The sequence below is a fragment of the Macaca thibetana genome, chromosome 6 (genome assembly GCF_024542745.1).
Source record: "Macaca thibetana thibetana isolate TM-01 chromosome 6, ASM2454274v1, whole genome shotgun sequence".
NCBI lineage: Eukaryota > Metazoa > Chordata > Mammalia > Primates > Cercopithecidae > Macaca > Macaca thibetana.
The window spans coordinates 171,312,365-171,334,980 of record NC_065583.1 but is presented as its reverse complement, the minus strand read 5'-3'; the positions used below and the strand labels follow the sequence as shown (position 1 = coordinate 171,334,980).

Below are 22,616 nucleotides of genomic sequence, written 5' to 3'. Positions count from 1 at the left end.
TTTTATTAGGTCTCCATCTTCGCCTTATTCTTTATGTGGAACTCTTGTTGTTGGGTATGTGGGGCCTCTTCTGTTGATACCCTATTTGTTTTTATTTATTTTCCTTCTTTCTTATGTCTGGGTTTTTATTTTATTTTCTGGGTCCTTTTTTTTTTTTTAACTTTATGGTCAAATATTTTGAGTCTTTGTCATTTTTGCTGTCCTGGTTTTCATTTAGCTATAACAGCATTATTGAAATATAATTTACATATAAAATTCAACCTTTTATTGTATGCAATTCAGTGCAATTCACATCACCACTACATAGTCCTAAAACATTTTCATCCCCCACCTTCCCCAAAGAAACCCTGTATTAATTACTAGTAATTTCCTGTCTTTCCACTCTTCTTCCAGTCTCTAGCCACCACTGGATTACTTTTGGTTCTGTTACAGAAAATTCATATGAATAGATTCTAGAATATACATGGACTTTTGTAACTGGCTTTTTTCACTTAACATAATGTTTCAAGGTTGGTCCATGTTGTAGCATGTATCGTTCGTTTGTTGTCATTGTCAAATAATTCCTGTTGTATGGATATGTGACATTTTGTGAATCAATTCATCCTTTGATGGACATTTAGTTTATGTTCACTTTTTGGCTAGTGTGAATAGTGCTGCTATAAATATCAGTGTGTAAGTTTGCCATGGACTCTGTTTTCAGTTCTCTTGGGTGTATACCTAGGAATGGGATGGTTGGATCGTTGGGTAACTATTTAACATTTTGAGGAACTGCAAAACTAGTTTCTGCAGCAGCTGCCCCATTTTACGTCCCCACCAGCAATGTATGAGGAATGTATTCAGTTTCTCCACATCATCAGCAACACTTGTTATTGTTTTTTAGTTTTAGTTATTCTAGAGTGTTCATTTTTAAGTTTTTTCAATTTTAAGAGCTCTGAATATTCCTTTCAGAAATAACTTGTTTCACAAATATATTATTTATCTCATCCTTTTAATAAACATTTTTTAAGTTTTCTTTTCAGTTTTTGTTTACTTCGGGTTGCTTTTGCTTGTTTTAACCTCTTTCACATTGCAGGTCTGTCTCATGTTCGGAAATCCTTGCAAAGAGTGAGTAGCGGATACTCTGAGGATATGGGGCTTCTGCCTGAATGTCAAGGCAGGCTAGTCTGGTTGGGCCATTTATTGATTGAAGAATATCCAGTGTCATTACCTTTAGATCTTATCTCTAAGAAGGTATTTCCATTCTTCTTCGTAGAAGACAGAAGGACTACACTGTTTGGAAGCCAAATGGAGAGAGACAGGCAGCCAATCTTAGACCACTGTGCTTAGGTTTATTTAATCCCTGTTCTTTTGACACAGTACACCTGCCCCAAGGGGCCGTGGTGTTACAGAGACCTTCAAAAAGCAAACCTCCTTCTGCTGGCTGCGGGGGAGCGATTTCTCTGAGGCATGGTGGATGGTTGGGGATTGGGATTAAATGCTCATGAGAAAGTTTGCAACTAGTGCTTGTTTTAGTTCCATCCCCATTCACCTTCGTCTCAAAAGAACCCATGTTACTGATTCTCAAGCTTGTTGAAGTTTTGCAGTGTAAATGGAGTTGGTTCTCACTTTTCCCCACTGCTGGCTTTCTTGGGTGCTAAATCAGCACTCTTGAGTCTGCTTTCTAGTTTCCGTTTGTCTTTTATCCTCTTGTCATCCTTGTTGGTTTTGCCTTTTGAAAAAAAAAATTTTTTTGACTGTAGTTTTAGCTGGTTTTAGGGAGGGAAATAAAAGCAAACGCATGCATCTCCTCTGTCTGACCACAAATCTGGATTAGGGCCCAGTCTAGTCCAGTATGACTTCATCTTAACCTGATCATATCTGTAAAGACCCTATTGCTAAATAAGGTCATTCTGAGATACTACGAGTTAGGACTTCAGCATGTCTTTTGTGGTGCAGGTCATGATTTAACGCTTAACAGATGGTGACCCAACAATTCTGTACCTAGCAAAGTGTTGTTCATGTATGAGAGGTGTTCCTAGTTTACTGCCTCCTTACAGTTTTTAGCAAGAGAAAGGCATCCTACTCATTTTAGTGCAAAAATGGTATAGGCATATCACTTATGAACATAGATGAAAAAAAAAGCCTAAGTAGGATATTGGGGAATGGAATCCTCATTGTGTTTAAATAGTGTTAACATAGTATTCGATTACTTTTATCCCCAGGAATGTAAGGCTGCTTTATCATTAGAAAGTCTATTGTAGTTCACTGAAATTAATAAATAAAGCGAGAAAAATACATATTGAAACTAAATAGATGCAGAAATTTATTTGATGAAGTTTGATACCTATACATGAAAATCTTTTAGCAGACTGTGTAGAAGTTTCATAACATGATTAAAGGATATCAACCAATAACCTGGAACAGAGCAAATTTAATTAACTGATTCCAACTTTTAAGACAAAAACACCTGTTATTACTCCTACTATTCAATATTGTGCTGAAACCTTAGTCAGTTCAGGAAAGAGGGCAAATGAAGTGTAAGCATGAGTAAAGGTAGGATAAAATTATCAGTGAATGTTGCAACTAGTCACATAACACATCCAAGAGAATCTGCAGCACTGCTGGATTTACTTTGCATATATCGTATTTAGATCTTTTGTGTATATGTTTATAAGTGACATTGCTATAAAATGAGCAGGTCTTACTGTAATCAACAAACAAAAATTAGTAATTACCCACAAGAACCAATTAGGAAATGTAATATAGCAAAAACAACAACATAAATGTAGTACTCATGCTAGTGGTAAAAACAAATTAACCTTGGGTATAAAAGCCAACCAGGATGTAGAAAACATCCTTCAGGAATGCATAGAGGAAAAATAGAAAAAATTATTACTGTACGTGTTTTGATTTTATCATATGCAGCCAAAATGCTCTTCAAATACTACCACCCATAGTATGAATTTTATTTTCCTTAAATCCTTACCAATATGTTTATTTCAGTCTAGCCTAGTGGACGAAAAGTAAATTTTTGTTGTTTTAGTTTGCATTTCCTGATACGAAAATGGTGGAATACCTTTTTAAAAAAAATGTCTGTTGTCTATTCCAGATTCTTAATCTGGGAATTGACAGTTTATATCCTTTACCTTTTTCAGTGTAAACCTCTGAAATACGTAAGTCTGGTCGAGCAGTACCAACCAGTATTTGGACTTTATTCTCAGGAAAAATAGAACTGTCTGACAAAGGAGTGGGCAAGGAAATTCATGGCATGCTGTCTGTAAAGACTGGAAAATGACCTAAACCTCCCTCAACGGCAATTTGATAGATGGAGTACATCCAAAAATATATTTTATATATGCGGTGGCAGTTCTGACAGTTGAAAGTTAAAAACACACTAAGTGATTTTTGACAGATGGTGAGATTACAAGAGAAACTATATATTTGACTTTATTTTAATGTGTAGATGTTTTAACAGATACATAACACAACTGAGAAGAAAAGGCAGACATTATCATCAAGGGAAATATTACTGTAAATATGAAAATCATTTGGATTATCTAGAAAACTATTGGGATAATCAGTTAAAATTGAACATAGTTTGGATAATTTCAAATTATTACTTGGTGTAATTATTACTTGTGAAAGGCTGTTGTGGTTATGTTTAAAAGTAAGTCCTTATTTCTGAAGTATTTAGTGATGGAAAAAGTAAGTCCTTATTTCTGAAGTATTTAGTGATGGAAAAAGGAGACATTAAAGGAAAGAAGCTAATGAAAAGAAAAAATTAGCTCATTTTAAAATCTTAGGTACATTTATTTCAACAGTGTAATGAGGGATGTTTTCCTTTTGGGTTGATAGCAATAATTTAGAGCCAAATTTGTGGTTGGTCCCTAAAATGTAATATAGATGCATATACACACACACACACACATATATGTATTTTTTGAGACGGAATCTCACTCTGTCACTGGTGAGATCTGTAGTGGCACAATCTCAGCTCATTGCAACCTCCGCCTCTCAGGATCAAGTGATTCTCCTGCCTCAGCCTCCTGAATTGCTAGGATTACAGGTGCCCGCCACCACACCTGGCTAATTTTTGTATTTTTAGTAGAGACAGGGTTTCACCATGTTGGCCAGGCTGGTCTCGAACTACTGACCTCAGATAATCCGCCTGCCTCGTCCTCCCAAAGTGCTGGGATTACAGGCATGAGCCACTGTGCCCGGCCTAGATCCTTATATATTTTTTCACTTAATCTTAGTCCATTTTAATATTTCTATTCATCTCCCCCATGTTTTTTTTTGTTGTGTTTTTTATAATTTATGTATCTTTTGGGGTAGCCTTAAATCCTTTCAGAAACAATACAGGGTAAAGATTGATAATTAATAGCAAACTAAAAATAGTTAATATTTGTTGAGCTCTGTCACGAATTGTACAAAGTAAAGCATATTTACAACTAACTGCCTTGCTGTTAAAGGAGTACTGTCGTTCAGATAAAGAAACATGTTTAGAGAGAGGCAGCATGGGCTCAGATTGTGCTCTACACAATGTAAGTAATACATTAACATTTCTATGTTTATGTAATTATTAAAATTATTAGATTTGATAAATAATGTTACAGACAATAATTACATTTAAAGTAATTGCATGTGATAAAAACAAACAACTGACTGTGGCTTTTTTTTCTTTCAGAATTTGAATGAATATGTTGAAGCATTAATTACTTTGAAACAAAAAATTATCAATACAGAGTAAGTATATTTGCATGTTGTTTGGCAGAACTTTGTAAACCTGACAAACTGGCTGAAGCAGGCCATGCTTTTAGGCCCCCAGGGCTGGACTGAACACTAGAGTTTCTCCTTTGGAGGCCTACATGGTACTGATTATAATAAAATTCCCCGTGAGCTTTGGGACTTGAACCTTTTGTTAGAGGTTCACAGGCCTTTAAAACAAAGCTCATGGGTTAGTAGGAAGTTATTTTTACTAAACTGGACTTTTTAAAAAATCTGTTTTCTATCTTCGAAACCTTCTTAGCTTTACTGCTGGGCCTCAAACCTCCTAACAGTATTTTATAGCCATGGTGTGAGATTTCCTATGTTTTTGTTTTCAGCTTTGTAATAGTCTCATGAATGTATGAGCCAAGATACTATGCAGATCAAAAGGATTTTAAATAAAAGGCTTATATATCAACGTGATGCTTTTGAGAAATTTAAGGTGATATAGTCATTAATTTAGGATACATTTGTTTCAGGAAATCTAGGAAGTCTAGAGGGTGCCTTGCATGGTTTGAAACATAATTTTAACATAGTATATTTTCTAAGTTAAAAGGTAACGTAATTTTTCTTTTCTTTGTTGCAGTAATTTGTTAACAGAATATCAGAAGAAATGTGATGATATCCTTTTACCGGCTTCTTTCGTTGAATTTTGGAACTAACTTATGTATAATTCCTGAAAGAGATGTGAGAATTGTTCGTCATAGGCCTTTTGGAAGATAGTACTTAACAGGTTTCAGCAGGGAGCATGTCTCACAAGCACAGTAAACAGATAGTCCTTTTATTCTTAATCCACGTTTAATGATGAGTTTTAAAAATGAGTAGATTATTTTTCTTGTTGATTCTGATTTTCTTAACGTCTCATAAGCTTTTTAGTGGGTGGGTTTCTCTTAATTTGTACTGAGGATATAACATGTTTTTTAGGTATACGAATAATGTGAAATTGAATGTGATACTTTCTGAATGTTACTTTTGAATCTGCAAGAAGTACAGTATGGGAAATTCAGAATGTTGGGCAATTGACTTGTATCAATTATTTTTGTGATTTACAGGGAAATGTGTGTAAATATATATATCTCTCCAAAATCATTTAGAAATAGTGTTGCTGTATATTCACGAATGCTCTTGGGCAGTCGGAAGATAGTTCTTGGCCTTATAGTCACCATTTGTTCAATAGCCATTTAATGAGCTCAGTTGTGGAGTTAGCATCTGGTCAGCTGTTTTTTTAGCAGTGGGAAAAAGATGTGTGTAATTGATCCTTCCATGTCTTGCAGTGGTGACACCTTGATTTAAATATTTCCTGTAAAAACATAAAGTTTCTCTCATAAAAGTTAACATATGTATTCCTTTAGGGAGTCCCTGAAATTTAGCTTCATATTTGATGTCAGGACAGATTCAGCTGTTCAGCTTTGGCAATAACTTGAGGCCTGCTTCAATATTATTTCTGTCATACCTGAACTTACATGTCATCACCAGTTATTTATTTATTTGTGTTGGTACCATCTGTACTAGTTGATTCTCATGCTGCTATAAAGGACTGCCCGAGACTGGGTAATGTGTAGAGGAAAGAGATTTAATTGACTCAAGAGTTCTGCATGGCTGGGAGGCCTCAGGAAACTTAGAATCATGGCGGAAGGGGAAGCAAACACATCCTTCTTCACATGGTGGCAGGAGAGAGATGTGCAGAGCGAAGTGCGGAAAAGCCCCTTATAAAACCATCAGCTCTCATGAGAACTCACTCATTATCAGGAGAACAGCACGGTGGGGACTGCCCCCATGATCTAATCACCTCCCACAAAGTTCCACCCCAGCACCTGGGGATCACAACTCGGTTTACAATTCAAGATGAGATTTTGGTTGGGGACAGAGCCAGACCATATCATCATCATTTCTAATTTGTGTGAAAATCGTAAAATTAAGAGATATCCTTTAGATTTATTTTTAGTATCTGAATTTTTACATTAAAAAATAAAGGTCATTGGAAATCTCACGTGCCTTATTTGTTAAAACCATCAGTCCATTTAACTATACATGCATATTATGGCAGGAATAATACCTTCAATTGTTAGTGAAAGGTGTATGGAAACAATTATTACAACTTTTAGATAGCTAAATAGGGAAATAGATGGGCAGTTCCAGTATTAGGAGAGTATGTGTTCATTATATCATTCCTGGAAAAAATATGCACACTCTTTGAGGTAACTTACACATGAAACCTAGCAGAGAAATAATTGTTTTACTTTTCTAGAGTTTGACCAGAAATATTTTTAAACAGAAATTATGAGAATTCTTTTTTAATGGATAAAACTTTTAATTATTCCTGGATTTCAGAGGTTCATTCTGTGATATGATATTTGGCTTCATTGTCAGCTACAGATAGATACATCAAAAAAAGTTTCACATTTGCTCCATATGCATTTGTTGTACCTCAAATATGCAGTTGTTTGCTCTGCAACTTGAAGTACCAATGTCATAGATTTAACATGGCTTTTAAAAATATAATTTGGTTCCTTTTGCTACTAAAGTAGCAGTACATTTTCCCATTTTTTTCAAGGTAGGAAAGTTATTTCTTCAATAACTGCACTATGATAATTCAGTATTTCAGTTCTTTTGTGTAATTCTTACTACTTTATTATCACCTCTTTCTAAATGGCAAGAAATGTATTTTATTTCATCAGGTATTTTTTAAATTTTCCTGTTTTGAAAAGATTACTGTAATTTAGGATGAATAAAATATAGTTCTTGACCTTCAGAAACCTTCAGAAGCTTACATTCTAATAGAGTAGGATGCAGACATGTTTTTATGAACATACATGTGCTATATTGTGATATAAATACAGGAATTCCTAGGAGATGAAACAAAAAGGAATTGTTTTTTGCTATCTTAGAATATTTTACTGGCTTTATGAGATGGTAAAATAAGGTTATCAAATTACATAAATTGTAAAAAATGAGAGTTTATGTAGATTTTATGATCTGTTTTCTAATTAAAAAGTATGGTTATGTATGGTTTTTGTAAGCACATAACTTTTTGCTGAAATTATTCTCTGCACTATTTGAAAAATGAAGGACAGGTTTGGGGATTCCGCTATATAGAGAAATCATGGTATTTTCTGTTAGTTGCATATTGCTTTGTCTGTATTCTTTTAATTCTAATCATACATTTATTCACAGAACTCTATTTAGAGAAACATATTTTTACTTTTGATACATGTTATTATGGTAAATGGAAGTAACTCAGTAAGATGACTTACCGCTGTGTTACAGATCGCATTTTGAATATAGTTTTCTAGTATTTATGATCTTGTCTGTATATATGTTGAACACAAATTATTAAAAATAATTGGAAAATGAGTTTTATCTCCAGACAAGAATGAGAAGATAAAATTCTCAGAGTTTTCTTTAATAAGTTTTACAGCTGCAATTTGCAAGAAGGTGAGCTAACCTGTTTTCATAGTTTATGATACCACCTATTTGAGTAGTTGATCTGAGATAGACATTTATTAGAGCAGATTTTTAAGCAGCTTTGAGCAAAATGTACGTCGGATTGACTCATAATACAGAATGCTGCTTTGATGCTCACAATAAAAGAAGACTTGAGTTTTCCTACTATTAAATTTTTCAAATTAATTTGTTACTAAGGTCTTAAATTACAACTTGGTGCTTCACTTTTCAGTAACTTTTACTGACGGCATTGCCATTGAAGTGAAGCTTATTGCTGTCAAATTAACTGTTTACCTGGTTTGCACTATTTAATGTGGTTGTTTATCTTCTGTTACTTTAAACAATTGAAAATAGGCCTACACAAAATTTTGGTAATGTTTCATTCTCTGCTTGGATTCATCACCCAGTAGAAGACGAAACGTGGTTATAAACTAAGCCATAAAATTGCCTGTCACTTGAGTTGAATATATGGGTATTAACTCAAGACTCAAGATTGGAATAGCCAGACTCTCAGCCAGGTTGTTTGGGTGATTTTACTGTAAAGTATTCTTAAGCAAATTAAGAATCTATTTTACTTGTTTCTCACAGGGCTTTTTGGTAGACTTTTATCAAAAATAGATTACTAGGCTGGACGCAGTAGCTCATGCCCATAATCCCACCACTTTGGGAGGCCAAATTATAAGAATAGTAATAGTACTATTTAATAGTATATATTAAATAGTAAATAGTACTATTTAATAGTATATAGTAAATAGTAAATAGTACTATTTAATAGTAAAATTTTTATACTATTAATTTTTTTTTAATTAGCCAGGTGTGGTGGCCCTCAAATAGTAAATAGTACTACTTAATGGTAAAATTTTTTTACTATTAAAAAAAATTTTTTTTAATTAGCCAGGTGTGGTGGCACATACCTGTAGTCCCAGCTACTTCAGAGGCTGAGGCAGGAATATCATTTAAGCCTGGGAGGTCGAGGCTGCAGTGAGCCGTGTATGTATGTACATACTGTAGTACATACTATATGGTACATACTGTATACTAATATAGTACATACTAATAGTACATACTATACTCCAGCCATTATATTCCAGCCCAGGCAACAGAGTGAGACCCTGACTAACAAAAAAAAAAAGAAAAGAAAAAAAAAATACTATGCCTAAGAAATAAAGGCAATGTGAAGATCATGTTGGTGTAGAGAGGAATGCATTTAAAAAGATTTTTTCATCCTTTTTTTTGTTCCAAGTTAGAAATCTGAAATTATAAGCACATATATTTAATAATTCCTTATAGATACTTTTCTGTAATAATGTTAATTCATTGTCTTTAGAGAGAATAGTACTCTGCATCACCAAGTGGAAGAGATGCTTCAAAAAATTTCTCCCCTGCAGAAATGTCAGGAAGAGCTGGGATCTTTAAAAGCAGAGCTAGAAGAGAAAAAGGTACCAATAATAATTTTCTGTAAAGATTTATGGTCAATGAATTAGGATCGGCTTATTCAGTGTAATTGGGACAAGGGGGCTTTGATGTGTTCAAGGAGATAAAGGCTAGTCAGGAGTCAGTGTGTTACCAGCTTTAGAGAACACTGAACTAACTGCTTAGTAGCTTAGTCTTTACAGTGATTATTAGCTCTGCAATACTGTGTTAGTTGCTTATGCTTTTTGAGAGGGTCAGCAGAGGACACTTCTAGCTGTGAATTTGTGTGGTTTTATGTGTTCTGCATTAATTGATTTGTATACCTTTGTTTTTTTGCTTAAATGTAAAATAACATGCAAAAATTCGAACTTGAAATGTAAAGGAATTGTTGTATATAAGAGAGAGGGAGCCCAAGATAATTTTATTTCTTAAGTAGCTCTGGCCTAGCTCTGGAGAGCCCAGTGGTGAATGAAGTGTGTAGGGCTTCTGCTGTGGTATGAGTTAAGGTGTCCTTTAAAGAACCTACTCTCATAATTCATAAACTAGTCAGTATTTTAAGCAATGTCTGTATACTTCTGTAACCTTAACAGCTTTGTTTGGTCCTTTTTAAAAAAAATCTCTTATTTCTGTTTTTTGACAATCATGTGTAGTCTCTTGTGGTTTGTCATTGTGAGAGGTACACAAAAATGAGTCTTTCAATAATGCTTTTATAAGTAAGCTTCAGGGTAGGGGTTAATTCTTTGAGGGCGTGTTTGATTTCTTTGGGTGATACTTATTAAGCTGAGATGGAGCATTGGGAGAAGATGCCCACTTCAGAAACAAAAATCTGATACATATATCCTTTCATGGACGCTCTTCTTCTTTTCAAAGTCAGGTTGCAGTAACACAGTTTGTTAAAAATGCTATAAACTCACTTTTCTATGTAAATTGTTGTTTACTCCCTACACGAATCTTAGAATTCATAGGTTTTACAGATAAAAACATTAAAGTCCATAGATTTAAGTGGCATGAGCCAAGTAGCAGCCACCTGGAATGATCGTCACTTCTTAACCTCTTCTCTCTAGGCACTTCTCACAGTGGTGTGTGTACCTCTAGAGAGTGTTCCTCAAATTGTGCTATTTTAGTGGTGACATGTAGCTGTCTGAGGTCTTATGTGCTTTAATAGTACATACTTATTTTTCTCTTTATATAGAAATTCTTACTATATGTGTAACTATGCTGTCAAAGTTAAACAGAAACAATCACAGTGTTCAATGATCTCTATTCTGGTTATATAATCTTTTCAGCCTTATTTGAAAAGAAGCATGAACATTGGAGTCAGACCTTAATAATAACCCTCATTAGTCGTTCAGTCACTGTCTTTGGAAGAATAAGTCAGCCTGTCAAACCCTCAGATTCCTCATTTGTAAAAAAGGAATAATGAAGCTGTTGAGATTAAAGAAATCTCTGAGAGCTGTTGAGATTGAAGAAATGTATATGTATCATACCCCACTAGAACTCTCAATAGCAGTGTCTTTACCATTTTATAGTAGCTGTCAGGGTGTATATATCAGTATTCACAGATTTTCCCCACCTATCTTTAAGTATAATTATTTGTTTTATATTTTTCTGTAGCAATACCATTAGCTAAATTTATTATGCTCTAATATTTCTTCAGGATAATATTGAATTTTAATTAGTTGAGGCAAAAATATTAGCTGTTTGATATTTAAACCAATTATGAAGATTTAGAATTACAATAAAATTAGTATATTGTTTTTAAGTGTTATACCTTTTGATTGTATTGTTAGTCATATGTCATCTATTAAGAATCTGGTTACCTCTATTAAAATATTCAGTGAATTGTACTTTGGTTTTCTGCCTGATATCTGTTTATTTGGTTAATAGCTTATCAGAGTCAAAGCAAGTTATGACCAATGGTCAGTGACTTTCATTTTGACAATATCTGTTTTTTTTTTTTTTTTTTTTTTAAGAGTTCTTTAAAGTTGTATCAGGATACTCATCAGGAATATGCTCGTGTAAAGGAAGAATGCTTGAAGAGTGATGCTCAGTAAGTAGTTATTAAATTACTACAGAAATAGCGTTTCATTTTTGAAAATACATAATTCTTAAGTCAATAGTGCCGGGCGCGGTGGCTCACGCCTGTAATCCCAGCACTTTGGGAGGCCGAGGCGGGCGGATCACAAGGTCAGGAGATCGAGACCATCCTGGCTAACACGGTGAAACCCCGCCTCTACTAAAAAAAAATACAAAAAAATTAGCCGGGCGCGATGGCGGGCGCCTGTAGTCCCAGCTACTCAGGAGGCTGAGGCAGGAGAATGGCGGGATCCCGGGAGGCGGAGCTTGCAGTGAGCAGATCGCGCCATTGCACTCCAGCCTGGGGGACACAGCGAGACTCCGTCTCAAAAAAAAAAAAAAAAAAAAAAAAAAAAAAAGTCAATAGTGGTTTTTTTTTTTTTTTTACAGTCTTTGGATTTCTTGGCCATAATTAGCTGCATGGTCTTGAACTAGTTAGTCTCTCAACCTTGGTTTCCACATGTGTAAACGGGAAGTTATATCTACTTTGAAGGGTCATAAGGAACATTAAATAAATAGTCATATGTTAAAGGGCTGCACAAAGAAATAACTCCATAAAGGTGTTTGTCTCTATGTATATGCGTTATAGATGCATGCACATGTGTCTGTGTGTGTCTAAAGGTGTTTATGTATATAATGCATTGTATATGCATTCACAACGTGTCTGTGTGTCAGAACATAGTGACCCACCCCTTGCTTTGTACCAGTGCTTTAACCGATAGCATGTGGAATGGGTGTCTTTGTTCATAAAAAGGGCTGTTCAAAAGCATCCCATTGATCATTGAGGTTCATACTGTAGTCAGGTTTATTCACAACAAATGTGAGCTATACATAAAGCAATTGAATGTAGATGTAATGAAGCAGTGACTCTAGAGAGTTACCCACCTTCTCAGACTCTCAGAAATCCATCTGAAAACAAGTGCAGCTCTCCAGCCACTTCTTCCCGTACAGTGGTGCTGTGACCACTGTTAACACCATGCATGCTCCTGAAGAGTGACCTTAACTCATTAGACTCTGGACTGACTCTTAGAGAACACTTAGACACTTCAGCTAGGCTCATGAATGTTGTCACTGCGGTTCAGGAAAGGTCCCAGATGTACTCATGGCAGAAACTCGACAGGCCCATGGCATGTGTTTCTGGTGGAAAGGACAGAAGTTTTTAATCCACTGTAAAGATATTTCACACTAAATAGTATATTATTCTCTCTTAGGATACTAGTTCAGACTGAAAATTTGTTGTACCAATATTAGTAATTAAAAAAATATGTGCCACAAATTATAAGAGCGTATTTTTTCCTATTCCACTGTTTCTTGGCATTTAACTTATACAATTTCATTATTAGGAAGAAGAAACTAGAAGCTAAAGTGAAGAAGCTGCAAGGTAAGTGGCACTATTGTTACCTGAAGTTTTTGGTCAGTACAAAAAATCATTGGTAACTGTATGAGAAGGTACTTCTTGATCAAATAGTTGAATTGTTGTGGTTTTGGATGGTACATCCATGGATGACTGCATCAAGGGGTCTGTTAGAGAGAAGTGTGAATACTACTCTCAATTACCATATCGTAACGTAGAGATGGAATGTGGCAAACCTCTGAAATGTTACTGCACTCAAAATAATAGCAGGCCATACTTTTGCTACAAAAAGCAGTAATGAAAATTTAATTTGGAAAGTTGAATCTCATAGGGCTTTTTCATTTTTTCTTAATGAAATAAGTGGCTGGTAGAAAGGGTGGCTACTTTTAGTACCAAGAAACTGGTGTGTTTAGATAGTTACAACACACATACAGAGATTTCCATGACATTTTGTACATTAGGGATTGTCCGGTTTGTACCTGATCCTCTCCCATGCCCTACCCTCTTGTTGGGGGTTCTAGCCTACAGTGAGTAGGTACGAATGCAGAGGGACTATGTGAGAATCTAAGTGCTGACATTTCAGCTAATAACCTTTCAGGAATTGGTAGGAATTGAACTCAAGATCTTTTTATTTGCTTTTTCCTCCCTTCATTGTGTGGTTAGGACACAGACCTAATACCAAGTAGAGACAAAGGGGCTTTGCCAGATGGGACATCTTAGCTGCTGTGGCTTTCTGACCCATTGCCTTGCTAGTGCTCTACTTCAGAGATGGTTTATTTTCATTTAGGGTGTGAAGTAAGAATTTGAATTTAGTTGCGTCAGGGCACATATAATAATAGTTGCTGAAAGTATTTCTAGTCACTAATTTATCTTGATTGAACCAAATTTTTTGGACTTAAACTCTATGAATATTTTGGTAACAATTTTTCCTCTGATTTGATTATTGCACTAACACTGACAGTTTGGCAGTATGAATGATATTTTGTGTTCTGTTTTTTTTTTTTTTTTAAATTTATTTATTATTATTATACTTTAAGTTGTAGGGTACATGTGCATAACGTGCAGGTTTGTTACATATGTATACTTGTGCCATGTTGGTGTGCTGCACCCATCAACTCGTCATTTACATCAGGTATAACTCCCAGTGCAATCCCTCCCCCCTCCCCCCTCCCCATTATAGGCCCCGGTGTGTGATGTTCCCCTTCCTGAGTCCAAGTGATCTCATTGTTCAGTTCCCACCTATGAGTGAGGACATGCGGTGTTTGGTTTTCTGTTCTTGTGATAGTTTGCTAAGAATGATGGTTTCCAGCTGCATCCATGTCCCTACAAAGGACACAAACTCATCCTTTTTTATGGCTGCATAGTATTCCATGGTGTATATGTGCCACATTTTCTTAATCCAATCTGTCTCTGATGGACATTTGGGTTGATTCCAAGTCTTTGCTATTGTGAATAGTGCTGCAATAAACATACGTGTGCATGTGTCTTTATAGCAGCATAATTTATAATCCTTTGGGTATATACCCAGTAATGGGATGGCTGGGTCATATGGTACTTCTAGTTCTAGATCCTTGAGGAATCGCCATACTGTTTTCCATAATGGTTGAACTAGTTTACAATCCCACCAACAGTGTAAAAGTGTTCCTATTTCTCCACATCCTCTCCAGCACCTGTTGTTTCCTGACTTTTTAATGATCGCCATTCTAACTGGTGTGAGATGGTATCTCATTGTGGTTTTGATTTGCATTTCTCTGATGGCCAGTGATGATGAGCATTTTTTCATGTGTCTGTTGGCTGTATGAATGTCTTCTTTTGAGAAATGTCTGTTCATATCCTTTGCCCACTTTTTGATGGGGTTGTTTATTTTTTTCTTGTAAATTTGTTTGAGTTCTTTGTAGGTTCTGGATATTAGCCCTTTGTCAGATGAGTAGATTGCAAAAATTTTTCCCCATTCTGTAGGTTGCCTGTTCACTCTGATGATAGTTTCTTTTGCTGTGCAGAAGCTCTTTAGTTTAATGAGATCCCATTTGTCAATTTTGGCTTTTGCTGCCGTTGCTTTTGGTGTTTTAGACATGAAGTCTTTGCCCATGCCTATGTCCTGAATGGTACTACCTAGGTTTTCCTCTAGGATTTTTATGGTATTAGGTCTAACATTTAAGTCTCTAATCCATCTTGAATTAATTTTCGTATAAGGAGTAAGGAAAGGATCCAGTTTCAGCTTTCTACTTATGGCTAGCCAATTTTCCCAGCACCATTTATTAAATAGGGAATCCTTTCCCCATTTCTTGTTTCTCTCAGGTTTGTCAAAGATCAGATGGCTGTAGATGTGTGGTATTATTTCTGAGGACTCTGTTCTGTTCCATTGGTCTATATTTCTGTTTTGGTACCAGTACCATGCTGTTTTGGTTACTGTAGCCTTGTAGTATAGTTTGAAGTCAGGTAGCGTGATGCCTCCAGCTTTGTTCTTTTGACTTAGGATTGTCTTGGAGATGCGGGCTCTTTTTTGGTTCCATATGAACTTTAAAGCAGTTTTTTCCAATTCTGTGAAGAAACTCATTGGTAGCTTGATGGGGATGGCATTGAATCTATAAATTACCTTGGGCAGTATGGCCATTTTCACGATATTGATTCTTCCTATCCATGAGCATGGTATGTTCTTCCATTTGTTTGTGTCCTCTTTGATTTCACTGAGCAGTGGTTTGTAGTTCTCCTTGAAGAGGTCCTTTACATCCCTTGTAAGTTGGATTCCTAGGTATTTTATTCTCTTTGAAGCAATTGTGAATGGAAGTTCATTCCTGATTTGGCTATCTGTTTGTCTGTTACTGGTGTATAAGAATGCTTGTGATTTTTGCACATTAATTTTGTATCCTGAGACTTTGCTGAAGTTGCTTATCAGCTTAAGGAGATTTTGGGCTGAGACAATGGGGTTTTCTAAATATACAATCATGTCATCTGCAAACAGGGACAATTTGACTTCTTCTTTTCCTAACTGAATACCCTTGATTTCTTTCTCTTGCCTAATTGCCCTAGCCAGAACTTCCAACACTATGTTGAATAGGAGTGGTGAGAGAGGGCATCCCTGTCTTGTGCCAGTTTTCAAAGGGAATTTTTCCAGTTTTTGCCCATTCAGTATGATATTGGCTGTTGGGTTTGTCATAAATAGCTCTTATTATTTTGAGGTACGTTCCATCAATACCGAATTTATTGAGCGTTTTTAGCATGAAGGGCTGTTGAATTTTGTCAAAAGCCTTTTCTGCATCTATTGAGATAATCATGTGGTTCTTGTCTTTGGTTCTGTTTATATGCTGGATTATGTTTATTGATTTGCGAATGTTGAACCAGCCTTGCATCCCAGGGATGAAGCCCACTTGATCATGGTGGATAAGCTTTTTGATGTGTTGCTGAATCCGGTTTGCCAGTATTTTATTGAGGATTTTTGCATCGATGTTCATCAGGGATATTGGTCTGAAATTCTCTTTTTTTGTTGTGTCTCTGCCAGGCTTTGGTATCAGGATGATGTTGGCCTCATAAAATGAGTTAGGGAGGATTCCCTCTTTTTCTATTGATTGGAATAGTTTCAGAAGGAATGGTACCAACTCCTCCTTGTACCTCTGGTAGAATTCAGCTGTGAATCCATCTGGTCCTGGACTTTTTTTGGTTGGTAGGCTATTAATTATTGCCTCAATTTCAGAGCCTGCTATTGGTCTATTCAGGGATTCAACTTCTTCCTGGTTTAGTCTTGGAAGAGTATAAGTGTCCCGGAAATTATCCATTTCTTCTAGATTTTCCAGTTTATTTGCGTAGAGGTGTTTATAGTATTCTCTGATGGTAGTTTGTATTTCTGTGGGGTCGGTGGTGATATCCCCTTTATCATTTTTAATTGCGTCGATTTGATTCCTCTCTCTTTTCTTCTTTATTAGTCTTGCTAGTGGTCTGTCAATTTTGTTGATCTTTTCAAAAAACCAACTCCTGGATTCATTGATTTTTTGGAGAGTTTTTTGTGTCTCTATCTCCTTCAGTTCTGCTCTGATCTTAGTTATTTCTTGCCTTCTGCTAGCTTTCGAATGTGTTTGCTCTTGCTTCTCTAGTTCTTTTCATTGCGATGTTAGAGTGTCAATTTTAGATCTTTCCTGCTTTCTCTTGTGGGCATTTAGTGCTATAAATTTCCCTCTACACACTGCTTTAAATGTGTCCCAGAGATTCTGGTATGTTGTATCTTTGTTCTCATTGGTTTCAAAGAACATCTTTATTTCTGCCTTCATTTCGTTATGTACCTAGTAGTCATTCAGGAGCAGGTTATTCAGTTTCCATGTAGTTGAGCGGTTTTGATTGAGTTTCTTAGTCCTGAGTTCTAGTTTGATTGCACTGTGGTCTGAGAGACAGTTTGTTATAATTTCTGTTCTTGTTCAGTTGCTGAGGAGTGCTTTACTTCCAATTACGTGGTCAATTTTGGAGTAAGTACGATGTGGTGCTGAGAAGAATGTATATTCTGTTGATTTGGGGTGGAGAGTTCTATAGATGTCTATTAGGTCTGCTTGCTGCAGAGATGAGTTCAATTCCTGGATATCCTTGTTAACTTTCTGTCTCATTGATCTGTCTAATGTTGACAGTGGAGTGTTGAAGTCTCCCATTATTATTGTATGGGAGTCTAAGTCTCTTTGTAAGTCTCTAAGGACTTGCTTTATGAATCTGGGTGCTCCTGTATTGGGTGCATATATATTTAGGATAGTTAGCTCTTCCTGTTGAATTGATCCCTTTACCATTATGTAATGGCCTTCTTTGTCTCTTTTGATCTTTGATGGTTTAAAGTCTGTTTTATCAGAGACTAGTATTGCAACCCCCGCTTTTTTTTGTTCTCCATTTGCTTGGTAAATCTTCCTCCATCCCTTTATTTTGAGCCTATGTATGTCTCTGTGTGTGAGATGGGTCTCCTGAATACAGCAGACTGATGGGTCTTGACTCTTTATCCAGTTTGCCAGTCTGTGTCTTTTAATTGGAGCATTTAGTCCATTTACATTTGAGGTTAATATTGTTATGTGTGAACTTGATCCTGTCATTATGATATTAACTGGTTATTTTGCTCGTTAGTTGATGCAGCTTCTTCCTAGCCTCGATGGTCTTTACATTTTGGCATGTTTTTGCAATGGCTGGTACCGGTTGTTCCTTTCCATGTTTAGTGCTTCCTTCAGGGTCTCTTGTAAGGCAGGCCTAGTGGTGACAAAATCTCTAAGCATTTGCTTATCTGTAAAGGATTTTATTTCTCCTTCACTTATGAAACTTAGTTTGGCTGGATATGAAATTCTGGGTTTAAAATTCTTTTCTTTAAGAATGTTGAATATTGGCCCCCACTCTCTTCTGGCTTGTAGAGTTTCTGCCAAGAGATCTGCTGTTAGTCTGATGGGCTTCCCTTTGTGGGTAACCCGACCTTTCTCTCTGGCTGCCCTTAAGATTTTTTCCTTCATTTCAACTTTGGTGAATCTGGCAATTGTGTGTCTTGGAGTTGCTCTTCTTGAGGAGTATCTTTGTGGCGTTCTCTGTATTTCCTGGATTTGAATGTTGGCCTGCCCTACTAGGTTGGGGAAGTTCTCCTGGATGATATCCTGAAGAGTGTTTTCCAACTTGGTTCCATTTTCCCCCTCACTCTCAGGCACCCCAATCAGACGTAGATTTGGTCTTTTTACATAATCCCATACTTCTTGCAGGCTTTGTTCATTTCTTTTTCTTCTTTTTTCTTTTGGTTTTCTCTTCTCGCTTCATTTCATTCATTTGATCCTCAATCGCAGATACTCTTTCTTCCAGTTGATCGAGTCGGTTACTGAAGCTTGTGCATTTGTCACATATTTCTCGTGTCATGGTTTTCATCTCTTTCATTTCGTTTATGACCTTCTCTGCATTAATTACTCTAGCTATCAATTCTTCCACTTTTTTTTCAAGATTTTTAGTTTCTTTGCGCTGGGTACGTAATTCCTCCTTTAGCTCTGAGAAATTTGATGGACTGAAGCCTTCTTCTCTCATCTCGTCAAAGTCATTCTCCGTCCAGCTTTGATCCGTTGCTGGCGATGAGCTGCGCTCCTTTGCCGGGGGAGATGCGCTCTTATTTTTTGAATTTCCAGCTTTTCTGCCCTGCTTTTTCCCCATCTTTGTGGTTTTATCTGCCTCTGGTCTTTGATGATGGTGATGTACTGATGGGGTTTTGGTGTAGGTGTCCTTCCTGTTTGATAGTTTTCCTTCTAACAGTCAGGACCCTCAGCTGTAGGTCTGTTGGAGATTGCTTGAGGTCCACTCCAGACCCTGTTTGCCTGGGTATCAGCAGCAGAGGCTGCGGAAGATAGAATATTTCTGAACAGCGAGTGTACCTGTCTGATTCTTGCTTTGGAAGCTTCCTCTCAGGGGTGTACTCCACCCTGTGAGGTGTGGGGTGTCAGACTGCCCCTAGTGGGGGATGTCTCCCAGTTAGGCTACTCAGGGGTCAGGGACCCACTTGAGCAGGGAGTCTGTCCCTTCTCAGATCTCAACCTCCGTGTTGGGAGATCCACTGCTCTCTTCAAAGCTGTCAGACAGAGTCGTTTGCGTCTGCAGAGGTTTCTGCTGGGTTTGGTATTGCCCTGTCCCCAGAGGTGGAGTCTACAGAGACAGGCAGATTTCCTTGAGCTGCTGTGAGCTCCACCCAGTTCGAGCTTCCCAGCAGCTTTGTTTACCTACTTAAGCCTCAGCAATGGCGGGCGTCCCTCCCCCAGCCTCGCTGCTGCCTTGCCGGTAGATCACAGACTGCTGTGCTAGCAATGAGGGAGGCTCCGTGGGTGTGGGACCCTCCCGGCCAGGTGTGGGATATGATCTCCTGGTGTGCCTGTTTGCTTAAAGCGCAGTATTGGGGTGGGAGTTACCTGATTTTCCAGGTGTTGTGTGTCTCAGTTCCCCTGGCTAGGAAAAGGGATTCCCTTCCCCCTTGCGCTTCCCAGGTGAGGCAATGCCTCACCCTGCTTCAGCTCTCGCTGGTCGGGCTGCAGCAGCTGACCAGCACCGATCGTCCGGCACTCCCCAGTGAGATGAACCCAGTACCTCAGTTGAAAATGCAGAAATCACCGGTCTTCTGTGTCGCTCGCGCTGGGAGTTGGAGACTGGAGCTGTTCCTATTCGGCCATCTTGCTCCGCCTCCCATCCAGCGATATTTTGTGTTCTAAGTGTTGACATCTCTTGTAAGAATGTGGAGATAAGTTTTGTCTATTGTATTTAAACAATTTTTTTTCTTAAATTTTTAAACTTTTTAAATTTTTTATTTATTTTATTTTATTTTTTGAGATAGGGTCTCACTCTGTCGCCCAGGCTGGACAGGTGGTGCGATCTCGGCTTACTGCAACCTCTGCCTTCCGAGTTTAAGAGTTTCTCCCACCTCAGCCTCCTGAGCATCTGGGATTACACGCACCACCAAACCTAGCTAATTTTTGTATTTTTTGGTACAGATGGGCTTTCACCATGTTGGCCAGACTGGTCTTGAACTCCTGACTTCAAGGGATCTGCCCGCCTCAGCTTCCCAAAGTACTGGGATTACATGTGTGAACCACTGCACCCAGCCACATTTTTTATTTAAAAAGAAATTTTTTTTGAGATGAAATCTCGCTCTGTCTCCTAGACTGGAGTGCAGTGGGGTGATCTCGGCTCTCTATAACCTCTGCCTCCTGGGTTCAAGCGATTCTCCTGCCTTAGCCTCCTGAGTAGCTGGGCCTATGGGGCATGTGCCACCACATCCGGCTAATTTTTTTATATTTGTGGTAGACATGGGGTTTCACCATGTTGAGCCAACGCGCCTGGCCCACTTCTTGTGGTTTTTAGAGACAGGTCTCACTGTTGCCTAGACTGGAGTGCAGTGGCAAAATCATAGCTCACTGTAACTCTGCCTTAAAGCGATCCTCCAGCCTCAGCCTCCAGAGTGATGGGACTGTAAGTGTGTGCTACCACACCTGGCTAATTTTTAAATTTTTTTGTAGAGATAGGGTTGCCCAGGCTGGTCTTGAACTCCTTGGCTTGAGTGCTTCTCCTGCCTCAGCCTCCCAAAGTGCTGATATTACAGGCGTGAGCCACTGTGCCCAGCCAAGGAAATTATTATTATTTTTCTGAGACGGGGTCTCACTCTGTCACCTAAGCCGGAGTACAGTGGCACAGTCATGGCTTACTGCAGTCTCAGCCTCCCAGACTCAGGTGATTATTCCATCTCCTGAGTAGCTGGGAACTACAGGTGTGCACCACCACATCTAACTAATTTTTTGTAGAGACAGAGTTTCACTGTGTTGCCCAGGCTGGTCTTGAACTCCTGGGCTCCAGAGACCTGCTCAGCCTCCCAAAGAGCTGGTATCATAGTTGTGAGCCACTGCAAGGAAATGTTTTTAAAGAAATCTGAAGTGCCGATAAGACTATATATGCAGGTTTTAGAACAGACTTTCTGTGAAGCAAAATGTCACCTTTATTTTTCATGTATAATATTTTTTCCTAGTAAAAATTATCAATGTGACTTAATAAAGATTACTGAGTAAAAATACCCATACTTGTTAGAGGAGTCAGGAGAGGATTGTTAGTGAAGTGTTTCATGGGATTTTAGTTAGTAATTGTATTTGAGCGTATTTATGTAAAGTCAATACTGGTCAGATTCTTAATAGTATGTCTGGACCATTTGAGGCTTCAGAACCAGAAATCAGAATGAAGGATTACCTAAAATAGATCTCTAATAAAGAGATCTATTACCTAAAAATGGATCTCTAATAAAGGTCCTAGGGATTATGTTTAGCTAACTTGTTGAAGGGAATTCCAGGGAAGAATAACCATATCTGTAATAAGCATTGAGAAGATCGCCTCTCCCCTCCCTAATAAAGACACTATATTCTGAGATAAAATCGCATTTCTAAAATTTCTAAGACTTCAGGGTTGCCAGTGATTGAAATGGGAGGGCAACTCCCTTTTATGCCTTGAATTCTTCCCTAACTGGGGATTGGGATTGCTGTGCCTGGTTTGGAAAGGATTCTTAAGGCCCATGCTAGTTCTGTGGTTTAAATGACAGTTAAAGAAAAAAGTGTATTGCATTCAGCCCCGATGATAAAATATTGAAGGAGCAATGGCTTTTTACAAAATTTATTTCAAAGTTTTAAGAAATGAGAAAAACTTGTAATAGATAAAATTTTGAGTATTTCATTAACCACAGTAGTAAAGTTAGTAAATTATTTTTCTCTCCCTGTTGCTTCATTGGACTTAAATAAAGAGGCTGCCGTCAAGCAAACTCAGGACTTCAAGCAACTGAGAAATGAAAAGAAAATACTTGAAAAGGAATTTAAGAAGACACAGGTACTAGATGAAAGCAGCGTACACACACCTTAAATATGTGGTTCCAGGGCCTCTGTAGTGTCTCTGTGTTGTAACTCACGTAGGAGTCAGACACGAGGCCCCCTGGCAAAAACAGTCCCAGCTGCCTGTTAAGTTGCACCTGTTTTACATTTGGTCTGGAATGGCTGCACTTCTTGTTCAGCATAAACACTATTAATGTTTTGTTTTCACAGGAAAGGCTTGACGAATTTTCTAAACAGAAAAATGAAAAGGG

The 22,616-nt window shown here is 37.5% G+C and overlaps 1 protein-coding gene across 1 annotated transcript in view; it reads left to right on the top strand.

Annotated features, from left to right (window-relative positions):
- Window positions 1–22,616, top strand: part of ICE1 (interactor of little elongation complex ELL subunit 1) — a 73,204-nt gene that overhangs the window by 7,993 nt on the left and 42,595 nt on the right. Inside the window, exons 2-9 of the mRNA XM_050795512.1 lie at window positions 4,667–4,725; window positions 5,333–5,367; window positions 8,163–8,181; window positions 9,518–9,629; window positions 11,577–11,653; window positions 13,023–13,060; window positions 22,281–22,363; window positions 22,576–22,615. Of these exons, the coding sequence (XP_050651469.1) occupies window positions 4,667–4,725; window positions 5,333–5,367; window positions 8,163–8,181; window positions 9,518–9,629; window positions 11,577–11,653; window positions 13,023–13,060; window positions 22,281–22,363; window positions 22,576–22,615 (463 nt within the window). The remainder of the gene's footprint in view (window positions 1–4,666; window positions 4,726–5,332; window positions 5,368–8,162; window positions 8,182–9,517; window positions 9,630–11,576; window positions 11,654–13,022; window positions 13,061–22,280; window positions 22,364–22,575; window position 22,616) is intronic.